Source organism: Scatophagus argus, chromosome 19 (assembly GCF_020382885.2).
Source record: "Scatophagus argus isolate fScaArg1 chromosome 19, fScaArg1.pri, whole genome shotgun sequence".
NCBI lineage: Eukaryota > Metazoa > Chordata > Actinopteri > Scatophagidae > Scatophagus > Scatophagus argus.
In genome coordinates this window covers 21,333,880-21,350,956 of record NC_058511.1, presented here as the reverse complement: position 1 = coordinate 21,350,956, position 17,077 = coordinate 21,333,880, and the positions used below count along the sequence as shown (strand labels likewise).

The following is a 17,077-nucleotide window of genomic DNA, read 5'->3' as shown; positions in this document are numbered from 1 at the left end:
CCTACTTGATAACTGCTGGATTCTGATGGCTGTAGTGCTCGGATTCAGTCCTTCACTGTTCACTTGACTACTGTTAATATCTCTCAGGTATTGACACTTCTCAGTGAATACCAGATTGAGACAGCTTTCCAAGTTTGGTTATTAGTCGCTGGTAACAGGATGCTGCCCGATAGATAGATAGATGACTTTATTCATCCCTGAGGGGAAATTAGGTAATGATTAATTAAAATTATTTGTCAATAATTTTATCACTATTAATGATTACCTTTGATAACTAAATCTGATTCCTACCAGTGCACATCATTCCTAAATTGTTAATGCCAAACCTTTGTCCAACCCCTTGAATTGAAGCTGAAAGTCTTCACTTTGCTCATGTACTTAACTGTACAGAGAGAGGGAATTTCATTCTTCTTTCAGCCCTTGGCATTTTTCAAGCTTCCCATGTTTCTTCTTCTTGCTGTTGCTTGGGATTGCTACATCTATCACCACTGCCTTTTTCTGTTATTTGTCGACCATCATAATGTCCAGCTGGTTCGCCATCACCATTTTGTCAGTCTGTATCTCAACAGTCCAACAGGAGCTTAACTTGGTCATTCTCAACCACCTTGGGAGGTTCCACTCTGACCTCTGACTTTCAGTCCATACTCAGTGCAGATGTTCCTGTATACTATACTACTATACAGGACTTGAGCATTGTGGCTGACTGACGCAGAAAAGGCTGAACCCCGATGCAGAGACAAAAAGGGCAGGCAGGTGAGGCAGAGGTCCAAGCAATAATCTTTATTTTCAAAAAAATAAAAAAAACAACTAAAAAAAAAAGCATCTTACTGTGCGAAAAAACTCCTGGCATGGCATGGCAAAAAAAAAAAAAAAAAGTTTTCTGGCATGAACACACAGGCACAAAAAAGTAACATTCTGACACAGGTGACTGGGAACACGAGGACTAAATAGACAAGACAACGAGACACAGGTGACACACATTAGGAGGGAGAAAGCAATCAAGAAAACCAAAAGCAAAGCTACATGAAAACAGGGCACACAGGGGAAGAGACGATTTCAAAATAAAACAGGACATGACACCCTTGAACATAAAACATGGAAATACATGACAAGACAAACATAAAACATGGCACATGGACTGAAATCAAAAGACAAAGCATAACAAAAAACACCAGGCATGACAATACTAGCCACTTGGTTATGGCGTTCCATGTACACTGTCCCTGTCTGTATTTTACACCCTGCTGTTATGTGCTGAAATGTCTCAGGGGCATCACACAGCCTGCACCTGGGGTCCTGTCTGGTGTGATAGACAGATAGAGTACCTGTTCTTGTGCTGCAATGATTAGCACTTCTGTACTGTCCTTCAATCCAGCCTTTTCCAGCCATTGGTAGGATTTCTTGATATCTACCACTTCTTCTATCTGTCAGTGGTACATGCTGTGGAAGGTCTTGTACCTCCATGATGATTCCTCCTCTTTCTCCTCATCATTGCCAGATTTCTGCTGCATGAGGTATTCACTTGGCAGTTCACCTCTAAGCTCCATCTTTCTAATGTATTCCTGGATCTTTGTGATGATGCAACAGGGATAGGTCATCACCTTGGTATGTGCCGCACTTAATCGTGATTTGTGCAGTTGGCTTTGAGTTGACCTATAGAGTTGTCTTGTACAGCCCCACTGAGTTCTTTATGAAGGCTCTTAGTGTCCTGTTGATGTTGTACTGTACATTTCCAGACATGTCAGTATCCGTGTGTGGCACTGAGTCGTAGGCTTTCTTGTAGCCAATCCAGGCTCCCCTGGTGTTGCTAGCAATTTCCCACTGTGCCCCACTCATGTACGGATCCATGTACCTACTTATTTTAGCCACTGTAATGCCTGACAGGAACTTCCATGTTGTGTCCTTTCTTGTGTTGGCCACTGTGGGTGAGTCCCGCCCATCAGCAGCTGGTTCATTTGTGCTGCTTATAGAGGCACTTATAGAGTGCACTTGGCTTCTTTAGCCAGTACGTGTGGATCATATCAGGGCCTGGCACTGTGACTGGGTCTTGTTGTGGGAAATTGCTGTGGTCTGCTCTTAGACCCACTATCCAATGAGCACTGATGTGATGCGTCCTTCTCCCATATGTTCTTCCACTACTGTTCAGTCTCAGCCCTAGGTGGATCTGTTCTCATCTTATTGCCCTCCCACTGGGAGTACACTTTGGATGGTTAGGCAGAGAACATCCTGTTTAATCCCCTAACTTCTGCTTCTCATGTGTATCTCTTCAGATTGGTAGCCAGAGCTGTGAGTCCCTCCCTGCTTACTATACTATTTTAATGAATCGTTATGCAATGATTATGTCATGAATATCTTAAGTAACATATCATACTGAGCTAAAGAGTTTGTTAAAAAGATGGAGGAACCAAAATGCAGACAGGACACGAGTGGTAAAATGACAAAGGAGATTTTGATACACTTACTAAAAGGGACAAAAGCAGGCAAAGGCTGGAAGGTGTAAAATTTCCAACAGAAATTAACAGGATTAAACGGTAGAAGGCGAGATGAGAAAACAATCGAAATCCAAGAATCAACAAAACAAGCCCAAGAGAAAGGAAAATCAACTATACAAGGAGATAGAAACAATTAAAATTGGAGGGAACAGACAACAAAGACAAGTGGTATCTGCGAGTGGACCACTGATTGCTGATTAAGAGATAATCAGGAGCCACTCATGAAGAAAATGGTCAGTATGTAGATTTACAAGTACCTTTGAAGTAATCATTATTTAATGATTCAATAAATACGATCTCCCATTAACTCATCATTACTTACTATGAATCACAGTTATTCAGGAATTACTCAATAGCTCTTTATCATTTATCATATCTTTCTTGAATACCTCACTTGTTCCCTCATAACCACTCACATTTTGTTGTAGTCTATTGTTGTAGTCTATTGTAAAGTGCTGTATACACATACTGCCATCAGAGATGCAAGGTGTTACTGGGTGTCACTGTGATACACAGCTATCATCCATATACTGGGCACTGCGGTCTGAGATGCTTTTTCTCAGCTTATCAATGTCTTTCCTCAGCTCGCTGACCTCCTGCAGCTTGAACCTCAGTTCTTCTTCCACCATGTCTCTGCAGTCACTCTCTTGCCCTGAAACACTTAATGCTGGACAGAGACAGCACAGCAGATAAAGTCATCATAAGATAAGTGAGTCAAAGATGAATCAAACAAAAATAAATAAATAAATAAATCAACTATCAAAACATTAAGAACATGTCTGATATTATTTTCTCATTTCTACCTTTTATACTTTTCGGATTATTTAGCTTTTTAAATGATTTTTTCTCATGTACTTAAATGGAGAAATCTTCAAACCCACTCAAATTTAAAATGCTACTGCCTCTGCATACTTTCAGCTACTGTTATCATTTAAACTTTAAACAGATCACAAGACTTTAAACTATTTAGCTTGAATTTAGCTTTTTGAAATCTCACATATAGCTGTTTAAGTTCAGATTTTACAGTTTGTGTGTATTGTGCAGAATGTTCAGGACTAGAGTTGAAAAATCTTTAAAAAAAATATACTTTTGTTTCTGCATATTTCACTCTTCATACATGATTTTTTCATAATTTTGCAGGAAAATTTATCTTGCTACTGATTTCCGATATCTTTCAGATAATGTGCTTATTTGAGCAATTAGACTTAGAGTTTTTGAGTTTTCAAGAATTTCCCTCCAGGGATAAATAAAGGAATTCTGATTATGCTTAGAAACATTAATCAGCCCTCCAACACTCTCATTAACTGCCATGTTATTTTACACTTGAATTTTCGGAAAACTCAAGTGCACCTACCTTTTACATTAAAATTTCTAGTTCATTTTAACCCTATCCAGACAGATTAGACATCAGCCTATGTTCATGGTGAGGTCATTGCACTCAGGAGCTACAGTTTTTGAACTGTGGTGTTTTTGTTGAGGGAAACCTTTCAAGGTTTCTGTTTCTCTGTCTCACACAATGACAGCAGTTTGCTGCCTAGAAACACTTACACACAGCTGATGCTAGTTGATGAAACTTCCAATAAATTTGTTCCTCTGCTCTGATTGGTGTATTAAACTATTTTTTGTTAAATCCTTTGTCCTTTTTAACTGTTAATAAATTTAAGCTTTTAACTGTACCACCATCTTCAGCTTCCCCTCTCTTTCTCGGACAAGCACACACAAGCATTTTTTAATAACTTATTACAATTTACATTTGCAGTTTTATGCTTTTCTCATTCTGTCCTAACTTATTAATTTAGCCCTTAATTCATAATTAACTTGCCTCTGTGTCAAACACACAGACACACTTGTACACGAGTTTTTAAACTGTGGCTGTTGGATAATATTTACTTTTTTTTTTTTTTTGCAAATCCTTAGCATGACTGTGGACTGTGAGGTCATTTCACTCATACAACCTTTCAGTTTTTTAATCCTGATGTTTTCTTTGATAACCTGATTAATCCTCCATCAGTTTGTTCCTCTCTGCCTCACTCACTTATTCAGTCTCTCAGTCTCTCTCTCTTCAAATCCTTTTTAAAATATTAAGCTTTTTCAAAAATTTATTACAATTTTTTCCAATCTTTTACAATATCTGAAAGATCATTTTCAGTTTTTGCTTTTTTTGCTCACTCATTTTCACCTCTGTCCCATCCAGCCTTCAGCTGTTTCAGATTTAATTTTAAGTTAACTTTTACAGCTGATGCTGATTAGCTCATTAATCCTCCTCTAAGTATGTCCCTTAGTTTCTCTGTGCATTTCCATCTTGTTCACTCAAGCACTGTCTCTCTCTCTCTCTCTTCAAATCCTCTATTTAAAATATCAAGTTTTTTTCAAAATGTATTTTTCACCTTTTCATGCTTTTTCCACTCTTTTTCAAAGTTTTTCATGGGTGTGTCAGTAAGAGTGCCATTGCTCGCAAAAATGTTCCAATACCAGCACCATGCTAAGAGACATTTATCACCTGAACCGGAAGACCAGGCATCATCCAGTGAGGCCACATTTTCTTGCAATTTGGCCTTTCATCTCCAGAGCGGCAGCTGAGCCAGCAAAGCTGAAGGTGCCGCTGGCCTACTATGACTTCTCCATCAAAGTTGAAGGGGATACAGAGCTTCTTTGGCTGATGGAAGTTACAGCTTGCGTCACTGATCATGTCCATCAGTGCACAGCACAGACAGTCGTGGGCTCCTTCTTCCTGATCAGTCAATCACATGCAGGCAGCAAAAATGCTTGGCCTGTCACTCTTCAACAAATACATAATGAAGAGACCATTTCACATGCTCACCATAACGTGTTGGTTGATGTGTGCACCCAGGCGACTGGTTCACACCCATTGACTTAAAAGATGCATACTTTCATGCACCCATCATCCCCAAACCCAGGAAATTCCTGGGGCGCAGTTTCAGTACAACCCTTTGCCTTTCAGTTATTCTCTGGCTCCAAGCACTTTTTTCAAAATGTGTGGAAACAGCCTGAGAACCCTTAATGCAAGAGGGGCATCAGAGACATGTTCTGCTCGACGATCTGACTGTAATAGAAGCATCCAGAGGACATGCAGCTCCCTGTCCACATCTTATCTTGTAGTTTGTCTAGGTTCACTTAACATGAGAGCAAAGCTGTCCTCAGTCAGGAAGCAGGCGCTAAACTCTTCACTGTCATGCATCAGTGAGAGATCTGTTTTTTGCATTCATTAGAGAAACCCTTTTCAAAAGACAGCAACTAGTTCTGAGCTCCTTTGTTCCATAGTGGGATTTAACACTGGTTAAATGGATTCCCACCGTGGGAAATCCAAGCCGCCATCGCAGATCTGTCTCAAATGCCCGTCAGCAGACAGCAGCTCAAGTCATAACCAGCTCCAGATCAAAAGCTGCTTCTCATGAAGGTTTTTTCTTCACAAAAATGAGACGGAAAAAGCATCACATTGTCTTTGGGCGGTGTGCACACTAACATTATGTTGCACGCACAGCAGGCTTTGGACAGCTGTTTGTGCATTACAAAGAACATTCACAGCTTCTTACAAAGCAGCATGAAAATATGCTTGACGACCAACGACTGTGTCAACGATTGCATAGATTTATAATAGTGACTGACTTGTTTCAGTGTGCTGTTGGCATAGATGTTTAAGTGTAACACACTCCACAAAGTTCCATGTTCTGGTCGGTGCTGCTCCCTTTCTTGTGTTTATTGTTTTCTCTTGCACTATGTATAGTCTTGTTGTAATGCACTGTGCACTTATGGATAGGTTTATATATGCATGTATATATATATGTATATATATGTGTGTTGGTGTACAACAATACAGTATGTCTAAAGTCTAAACATGTACACTACTCACAATAAGTTAGGGATATTGTGAGAGACTCAATGGATGTCATGCATACAGTGTTTGTTTCACTTCAGATATTTTTGGGATAGGAAGGCAATTGTATTGAGGTGATATACACACCTCATTTTGTGTTTCCATGTAATGGTCTTACATATTGGGGCCAATAAAAGACAACCCTTTTCAATGTAGCATCAATTTCCAACATTCTGTTGGTATAAAAAGCTGGTATTGTCAGTAAGTCATTCCAAGTTCATTATTCAAACAGCCATGAACACACAACGCCATTTAATGGACGAGCAGCGCCACCTGGCCATGGCGCCTTTGGGTCGGTGGCAGGCAGTCAGATGTTGCTCGTGAACTTGGTGTGTCTCAAAGTGTCGTCAGCAGACTTGCATCAAGACTCAGAACTACTGGCAGAGTTCGTGACAGATCCAGGAGTGGAGCCCCACGAGTGGCAACGATGACGAGTACCTAACGACCTCTGCACTCAGACATTGTTATGCAACTTCCACACAGCTGCAGGCCCGTTTATGAGATGTGAGGGGTACTAGGGTTTCCAGACAAACCATTCGCAACCAACTCCACCGCTTTGGCTTGAATACCAGACGACCGTTGCCCGTGACCCCACTGACACCAAGACACCGCCGTGAACGGTTGCAGTGGGCACAAGACCATGTGACCTTTCCTACCGTCCTGTTCACTGATGAGTTTCGGGTCACCTTGCACAGAAATGATGGTTGTCAGCGTTGATGGAGAAGGCAAGGTGAGCTATACGCCGAAGTCAACATGGTCCCCAGGGTTTGCTTTGGTGGTGGAGGTGCAACAGTCTGGGCAGGCATCACAAGTCAGATCAAAACAGATTTGGTTATTGTAGATGACTCAGTCACTGCACGTTCTTACCTCAGAGACATCATAGAACATCATAGAACCTTTTGTGTACACATAATGTAGTGTTTGGTTCCTGGTGGAACACTGTCTCGTTTCACTGTTCACTGTACTACCGTAAATAGCTGAAATGACCACTTGACTTGAGCACATGACTTGAAATTTCCCCTACGGTCAACTTCATCCCAGAATTCTCATTCACTCTTCACACTTTTCATCTAGACTTCATTTTCATACTGCATAGTCCTGGGCTAAGAGCTAACCATTTTTAGCCTGACAGGATTTCAGGGGATAACCAAGCAAACTTGGGACTAACCCCGCTCCGGAGAAGGGCCAGCAAGCCCTTTGCTTAAGTTGAGGTAGTTAACGTAGATGTGGTTAATGATAGCTTGGCTACTGCATTCAGTTCCATACTAGAAACAATTGGCTTCTGTCAATGTGTGCATGAACCGACTCACTGCTTCAACCACACCCTAGACCTTGTGTTAGCATATGGGATTGAAACTGAACACTTAACAGTCTCTACTCGGAATTCAGTTTTGTCTGACCATCATTTACTAACTTTTGTTTTTATTTTAGCTGATTGCACAAAACCGAGCAGAAGCACTCTCACTAGATGTCTGTCTGATAATGCCATAGCCAAATTTAAGAACGCAGTTCTGTCGATTATTAGTACAATACTCAGGCTCAGAGTGTCAGGGGACTCATGCACTACCCCTAGTTGCCATGACATTGATAACTTTGTTGATAGCATTACAGGCTCATTGCACAGCACGCTCAACCTAATTGCGCCTCTATCTAAAAGGAATATAACTAGAAGAAGCTCTGCTCCATGGAAACATGCGAGTTAAAGCAAAGATCACGACACATGGAGAAGAAATGGCATTCAACAAAAAAGGATGAATTCTATCAGGCCAGGCCAGTTATCAAGCTCCTCTTGTGTGGAACCAATTACCAGCCTCAGTTTCGGCGGCAGACACCCTCTCTATGTTTAAGAGTAGACTTAAAATCCTCCTTTTTGACAAAGCCTATAGTTAGGACTGTTCAGGCTCTACCTGGACCAACCCCTAGTTATGCTGCTATAGGTTTAGATTGCTGGGGGAGATCCATAGACACTGAGGTTTCAGAGCAAGGGGACTCACTCATCATATCCCATTACTGGTACAATACTAACTCGCCCTCTCCCCCGGGGCTCTTGTGCTCCATCTTTTTTCAGCACTTCCGGAGCATGTTGCTTGATCCAGAATCTTCTACCCTGCCCTCCTGAGGTCGAGTACCACTGCTGGATCCTGAGCCCTCTATGGCCCTGCCTATTGCACTGATAGTGCTGGTGGATCCAGCTGCTCCTGCTCTGCACTGTTCTCTCCATCTCCCTGTCTCTCCTCTCCCCCCTCTAAACTGAAATTGAATTCAATTGAGATGGTTTGGGATGAGATGGACTGCAGAGTCAAGGCAAAAGGGCCAACAAGTGCTCAGCATCTCTGGGAACTTCTTCAAGATTGTTGGAAAACCATTTCAGGTGACTACCTCATGAAGCTCATCGCAAGAATGCCTAGAGTGTGCAAAGCAGTAATCATGGCTATTTTGAAGAATCTAAAATATGAAACATGTTTTGAGTAATTTCATACTTTTTTGTTCATTACATAATTCCATATGTGTTCATTCATAGCTTTGATGCCTTCAGTGAGAATGAGAAGGTGTGTCCAAAGTGTATATGTATAGCATATATGTACATATATGTGTGCATATATGAATATATATGTACATATAGTTGAAAGACATATAGGTGGCCAATTTCGAATATGTGCACATATGTTGGAAAATATATGTGGCATAGATAAAAAACATATATATTCATATATTTTCTTTCCGTTGGGAGAAAGGTTTTACCTCATCAACTTCTTTGGTTTTTGGAAATATATGCTTATTCTTATCTGCTAAAAACACACCTGTTTGGGACAATCCACAGGTACAAAGGTTCACTGGTAACAGGTGGCGGTGTCATGACTGGGTATGAAAGGGCATCCATGAAAGGCTCATGCATTCACAAGCAAAGATGCGGTTCATCACAATAAACTATGTTGGCAAATAGTCCAACAGTTCAAGAGCTAGTTCAAGAGAGATTGTGGACATTACCTTCCACAATCTATGGGATCATCAAGAAATTCAGAGAATCCAAAGAAATCTCTGCACATAAGGTGCAAGCATGAAAATCAACGCTGAATGCCTACGACTTTCAATCTCTCAGGTTAGCCTTAAGAACTAGCATGACAGTATAAAAGATTTTACTACATGAGCTGGAAAACATTTCAGAAAACTGCTGAAGATGAAACAGTTCATTCTTTCTTCTTTCTTTTCTTTTCACTGCAACTACAAATGCATATTAAGACAATATCACACAAAGAATGATTTTCAGATTGGTTTGGGAAATCATGGGCATTGTGCTCTTCTGGCTAAAGAGGAAATGACCATCCATCTGACACAAAGTTCAAAAGCCAGCATTTGTGATGGTATAGTGGTTTGACCATGACAATACACATCTAGATACTATATAATGCTGAAAGGTACATGCAGGTTTTGGAGCAAAATATGCTGCCATCCAGACAATGTCTTTTCCAGGAACCTCACTGCTTATTCCAACACACAATATAGCCACTTTCTGCAAGTGTTATGAGAGTGCAGTTTTGCAGTAAACAAGTCTGGATAAAAGACTTGGCACACTGAGTGAAACGTAAGGAGAGTTTTTGAAAGAAAAGGTGAAGTAACACAGGGGCAAATGTGCTGTTTTGTTGTGCTCATCAAGTTCAAAACGAGTCTCCAAAAAAATAAAGTTTGAATCAGTTTGAACATTTAATGTCTTGTCCCTGTACTGTATTTAATTGAACAGGTCAAAAAGGATTTGTAAATCAGTGCACTCTGATTTTATTTAGTTTTTACATAGCATCCCAACTTTTTTGGAATCAGGGTTGTACCTGTAGCAAGGTACTTTTTGAGAGACAGAGGTGATCTGGAGAAACTAAAGAGATATTGTTATTATTTTTTCAATCTTTTAATACCAAATGTTATATATTATTGAAATGTAATGGTAAAAGTGAGCTATTGCTTGACTGCATTGCAGTCACTTAAAATATCTGATAACATATATGTTTTGTAGTATTTATTTTGTTGTTTGGTTAACTGTTGTGTTTTGTTATTTATGTGAAACAGTGCATGTTTTGGGAGCAAGATAAATTTCCTCAAATAAAATGAAATCTATTAAGATCCATACCTTATTCTTGTGCTGTCAAGATATAACTTCAACAATGTCCAAAGTATTGTATAAAGGCTGTGTTGTGTATGTCTGTGTTCTCCACATACATTTAATGTCCAGAAGCAGCGACAGGTTGGGCTCTTTCCCCTGTGCTCTTTGAGTCAGGATGCTGCAGAGAGCCTGGAGGTCCAGTAGACATAAGGACATCTCTTTCAGAAGCTGGCCCACCTCTGGTATCTCCACATGGGATAAAGGATGCACCAACAGCCCTTCATCCACCTGCCACTGCTTTTCAGTGGGAAACAAAGACACATGTATTTTCTATTAATTTGCCTCTTGACCATTAATGCAGTAGGAAACCTGACCCTGAGAAATACAAATGTTCACACAAAACCAAAATATTTTGGGAATCATTGCTCACGTGAAGCAAGGCAAATTAACTTTTATTTCTCCAGATAAAAAAGGGAACAAATGTCTAAAATTTGTAATCGCTCATAACCACAACTCTGTAGACTTGTTTCATATACAGTGGATACTACTGTGAAAACCAAATCACCAATACACAAATCAGTCAAAAGAATTTATTTCAACAGTCTACCCCTACAAGTCATGCACAGCATGTTATGTGTCAGAATTAGCAAACTTGATTAATGAGCAACTTTTTTGCAATTTCTTGTAAATATTTATGTAACATTCAGGTTGTTGTATATATTCCTGATTTGAATTCCTTTTTGAACAATGCTAAAAATAAATTGCAGGCAGTTGCTTCGCATAAATTTTGGATGCTTCTTTCACAGGTAAGTGTGCATGATCCAGAAAAAGCACGAAAAACATCTGAAAAAGATCTTAAATCTTCAGGTCAGTTTCGAAAATACAAAGAAATTCATGTAAAGGCTTCGTAGAGGACTCCTACATAAAATAAAAATGTGAATGATTTATCTCATTAGTGGGTCCCTTATCAGAAACATACCTACAACGAAAGATTCAGACATGAGACTGACACTCATGTGTTTAAGTTCTTCACCTTATTCCACTTCACTCACTTTTAATAATCAGAATCCGAATCAGAATTCCTTTATTCCCGAGGGGAAATTCTTCTTCATACAGACATTGTACTTGCAATTTCCCGATCAAGAAAAGAAAAGAAAAAATATAAAATAAAATGAAAACTAAAATAAAGTATAAAATATAAAATATCAGGGGAGAGGAGGTGGGGGAGAATAGATGGTGGTGGTATTGGGGAGGTGGGGGGGCGGCTCGGTGGATCATGTTGTCCCCCGGCAGCATAGGCCTACAGCAGCGTAGCTATGATAGAGATTAAATATTAACAGTTAGTCAGACCTATTCTACCTGTGGCTGTCTGTCAAGAAGCGACTGTAACTATGCCTACCAGCCCTATGTTCTAATCTGTGTAATAAAATGCTGTGATCTACAGTGTCAAAAGCAGCACTGAGATCCAGCAGAACGAGTATGGAGACAAGCCCGCGGTCTGATGCCATGAGGAGGTCATTTGTAACTTTAACCAGTACTGAAACACTTCAAACAGACTGTTCCTGTGTAGGTGATCAGTTAACTGATTAGCAACCACTCTTTCAAGTGTTTTAGACAAAAATGGGAGGTTGGATATCGGCCTGTAGTTTGCTAAGATGTCTGGGTCAAGTGAAGGTTTTTTAAGCAAAGGTCTGATAACAGCAGTCTTAAACGCCTGTGGTACATAACCTGTTGTTAAAGACAAGTTGATCTGATCTAAGAAGGAAACGCCAATCAAGGGAAAGAAGTCCTTGAGGAGCTTAGTTGGAATGGGGTCTAACAGACATGTTGGGTTAGATTTGTTAATGCTGGAGGTCAGCTCAGGGAGGTCTATGGGCAGGAAGCTGTCCAGAGATGGAGTAGGACTAGGTTTCTGGCAGTATGTTGGCTATTGTGGGGAGATCTATATTGATTTTTTCTCTAATGTTAGTGATTTTATTGGTGAACAAACCCATGAAGTCTTCACTACTAAGAGCTGCAGGAAAACAAGGCTCAACAAGCTGTGACTCTTTGTCAGCCTGGCTACAGTGGGTTGTTCTTGTTTTGCTCTATTAAAGATGAATAAATAATAAGCTGTTCTGGCTTTATGAAAGGTCTTTTTATATGTCAACACACTATCTTTCCAGGCCCTCTGTGTGCAGAGCTTAATGGCAACAGGCGGGAATGATTTCATGTGTTGCTCTGTGGTGCACTGTGGGAGTAAGAGTCTGTTACTGAACAAGCTCCTGTAGCTGATCAGCACATTGTGGAGAGGGTGAGAGGGAAGGTCCAGTGTCATTCTTATTTTGGACAACATCCTCCTCTCAGACACCACTGTCAGAGAATCCAGTTCTCTGAGTTCCAGCAGTCCCAGCTCTCCAACAACATGGCTAGCCTTCTTAATGATTCTGTTGAGTCTGTTAGTGTCCCTCACCCTCAGGCAGCTGCGCCAGCAGGCAACAGCATATGTGATGGCACTGGACACCACAGACTCATAGAATATCCTCAGCAACCTCATGTTAAAGGATCTCAGTCGCCTCAGAAATTAGAGACGGCTCTGGCCCCTTCTATGGCCTCTTCAGCCTTTTGTCATTAGACTTTTGCTGAAATGAACACTATGTTGCTAAAAGTATTCATTCACTCATCCAAATAATTGGATGCAAGTTTTCCAATCACTTCACTAAAGAAGACACACCAATCTAATTTATATAATTTTGCAACTCTAAGTCCAAGCTCAACGACAAGGCTATGGAAGCTAGTGCTGGCACTGGTGTCACGGATAACACTAGCACGGAGAAACATCCAGAGGTAACAGAAGAGTCCGATCATGCCACTTTGACAGGAATGATGGCAGCGATTAACAGCATGAAGTCTGACCTCTCATCCAGATTTGACAGGATTCTTACAGCAATTGAAAATGTCAGATGGGACATTAAAGACTGTTCTGAAAAAGTCACACAAGCAGAGATGAGAATCTCAACAACTGAAGACAACTTCGCTTCAAGAAAAGATGAAAGTTTGGAAGGGAAAAATAAAGACTTGGAAGGAAAAGTACTAGACCTGGAGGCTCGGTCACGTCGCTCTAATGTACGACTTGTAAATCTTCCAGAGGGTGCAGAGAGTAATGACATGTGTGGCTTCCTGGAGAGCTGGATCCCAGATGTGCTGGAAATGGAATCCCTCCAGGTAAAACTCACGCTGGAGAGGGCGCACAGACTGGGACCAAGAGCCCAGCTTCCTTAAGAGGAGCACTCATAACTTTACTGCCAAAACCAGGCAAGCCAAATAATAAATGTGAAAATTTTAGGCCACAAAAAACGTTGACTTAAAAATTTTAAGCAAAATACTAGCCAGGAGAAAATAATTCCCGATATTACTGATAAAGACCAGAACGGTTTTGTTTTGTTCGACAAGGTTTCTGTAATGTCAGGAGAGTTTTAAATATTCTAAACTTTGACAAAGGGACACTAGATTACTGTCATTAGATGCTGAAAAAACGTTTGGCCCTATTTATTTGAGATTCTTAAACGTTTTGGTTTCAGAGAAAATTTTAATAAATGGATAAAATTACTTTATACACTGAAATAATCGAAATAATGACTAATTGAAATATCTCCAAGACCATTAATATACAAAGAGGAAGTAGACAAGGAGATCCTTTATCTCCTCTGCTATTTATTATGGCCATAGAACCATTGGCAATAGCTATAAGAACGCATCAAAGTATTACAAGTATAACAATTGGACAACAGGAACATCTTTGGCCTTATTTGCAGATGATGTAATATTATTTCTTAAAAATACAGGAAAATCCATTCCTGAGTTATTAAAACTTTAATTTTTAAAACTTTAATTAATGTGTTCGGAGAAGTCTCAGGCTATAAACTAAATAAATCCAAATCATCAATAATGTTCCTAAATGAATTAGAAAGCAAGAGTCCCCCTGCAATAGCCACTCAATTTAAATTTGTGGACTACTTCACATAACTCAAACACATTGTAGCCAGTAATTATGAACCATTACTACAAGAAATTTCAAAGTCTCTGGACAGGTGGAAGCCCATACCGATGTTGCTCATAGGAAAAATGAACATTTTTAAAATGAACATAATGCCTAAACTGCTGTACCTGTTTCGAAACCTTCCACTTTCTCCAAGTAATCTGTTCTCTCAACTTAAGAAACTGTTGGTTTTTTATGGAATAATAGATGTCCACGGACACAGCTGTCGGTACTGTACTTGCCCTATGACCAGGGGCTTAAATGCGCCAACCCACTCTAGTATTATTGGGCAGCACAGTTAAGAACATTGCTATTCTGTTTCACAGAAAGAGAGGCTCCTCTGTGGAAAGAGATGGAGGAATTCCAGCCAAGCCTACCTCTTCCTACTTACTCGTATATATTTTGGGCCCAAAGAGGATTGGGGAGAATAGGAGACCTTTACAACACACAAAAGGTATTGATGACGTTTCAGGAATTGGTAGATAAATTTCATGTACCCCACAATCATTTTTTCAAATATTTGAAAACACAACAAACTCAATCATTATGCCCCTCTTTACCTACTCTAGAAAAACTAATGGAGACAAATTGTATGGGAAGAGGCTTAATATCTAAAACATATAAATTCTTGATAGACAGATGTATAGAGACAGCCACAGAGTGGCTGGAGGCATGGAGATATGACCTGAACGAGGACATTTTAAAGAAAGAGTGGGAAGAAATATGAGCTAAGGCACAGCAGAGAACTACTAATACCCGTCTTAATGTGCTGCAGAATAACTGGGTGATGCGAACATATATTACTCTAGAAAAACTGAACAGATACAATGGAGCCATCCCAGACACCTGTAACAAATGAAAAAGGTACTTTTTTCACGGTATCTGGAAATGTATAGAAATCCAAAAATTGGAAGTGGTGAAACTAAAATATTCAAAACATTTTACAGATCCAGTTTGTATTAGGCTTATTTCCAGAGAAATTGAAGATTAAAAAAAATCAACGGGTATTTGTATATATAAGTATAGTAATTTAACTCAATTCAATTCAGTTCATTTATATAACGCCAATTCACAACAAAAGTTATCTCATGACTCTTTCCAATTAGAGCAGGTCTAGACCAAACTCTTTAATTAAATTGTAATATAGAGAACCCAACATTCCCCCTTGAGAGAGCACATGGCGACAGTGGCAAGGAAAAACTGCCTTTTAGAAGGCAGAAACCTCAAGATGGGCGGCCATCAACCTTGACTGGTTGGGTTGAGAGAGAGAGAGAGAGCGCAAGAAAGATAGACAGACAAAGAGAAAGGGGGGATGGTGGTGGGGCGTGAGAGAAGGAGCACACAAGCAGAGATGCATAGCAACAGCAATAATACAGAAATACTGGAACAGTAGATAATAATAATGAAGCACAAAGACTCCAGCGAAGAAGTTGGGTTAGTGCAGTGCTTCTCAATTATTTTCTGTTGCGCCCCCCCCCAGCAAGAAGAAAACAATTCGCGCCCCCCCAACTCTCCGCCGCGACTATAAATAATAGTAATAATAATATGTAATAATATTTAATAATATGTAATAATATGATGCTAACAGTGCTCGCTGGTTTACTGAAGTAGCATTCACAAAGCGGGATGATTGTTGGCAATATTCGGCACATTTTCGCTGAAAAAACTCCAGCGGCTTATCAACATGATTGGGATGTAATGTCTTCAAGTGGCGCCTTAATTTATTTGGCTTCATGCTGTCCGCTGCCAGCATGTTTAGACAGTAAACACACCGGTCTTTCCTCGTCTCCCACTGTAGTCACTGTAGTGAAGCCAAGCGCTACATATGCGTCGTCATATTTCCTCGTCTTAGCTTTCGGGTGAGTTACTTTTGTTTCATTATCTTCGTCTCTCTCCGCTTTTCTTTTCATCCCTGTTAAAAATTTCTTCATGTTGTCTCTTAAGGGTTCGTTTACTGCACTTCATATCGCCTGCTCGGTGCAAAAAACCCGCTACACCATAGAGCTAATACTCCTTGCGCACACTTTGACAATGAGAGCGCCACTGCCAACTACTGTAGTGGATGTGCAATTACACTTTATTCTAGTACGGCAACAAAAGCATGTTCTCCAGGGTCACACACGCCCCCCCTGGCATCGCACCGCGCCCCCCCAGGGGGGCGCGCCCCACTATTTGAGAAGCACTGGGTTAGTGATATGCATTAATGGACATAAATGTGTGCAGAAGGAGAGGGAGGGGAAGATAGAGCTCAGTGCATCGTGGGAGGACCCTCAGCAATCTAAGCCTATAGCAGCATAACTATTATTGGCGAAAAAAGTGATAACCCTCTCATGGAAGACCACAAGTAAGCAGATGGTTGTCTGAGTTAATTACAACACTCCTACTAGAGAAAATAATATTGGTAACATGATTTCAATCCCAAACCCGTTTTTTAACTATTTAGTAGGAACAGACTTGACAAATATGATAGAAGAGACTGGGATGTATTAAAAGTGGCCCTCTGCAGTATTCAATATTCTATATTCATATTCATCGCATGTACTGTATATATGTAATCAGCTAAGACGGTATGTAAATAA

At 40.2% G+C, this 17,077-nt stretch overlaps 1 protein-coding gene across 4 annotated transcripts in view; it reads right to left on the bottom strand.

The window, feature by feature from the left end:
* Positions 1 to 1,063: 1,063 nt before the first annotated feature.
* The window catches only part of cep85l (centrosomal protein 85, like), an 87,099-nt gene continuing 71,085 nt past the window's right edge, over positions 1,064 to 17,077 (bottom strand). For 3 of the 4 annotated variants that reach the window (XM_046372338.1, XM_046372333.1, XM_046372336.1), the window contains 2 exons: positions 10,597 to 10,777; positions 1,064 to 3,159 (listed from right to left, as the gene is read on the bottom strand). In XM_046372338.1, the coding sequence (XP_046228294.1) occupies positions 2,993 to 3,159; positions 10,597 to 10,777 (348 nt within the window). In that variant the 3' untranslated portion in view covers positions 1,064 to 2,992. The remainder of the gene's footprint in view (positions 3,160 to 10,596; positions 10,778 to 17,077) is intronic. The other variant, XM_046372337.1, reaches the window with a different exon arrangement.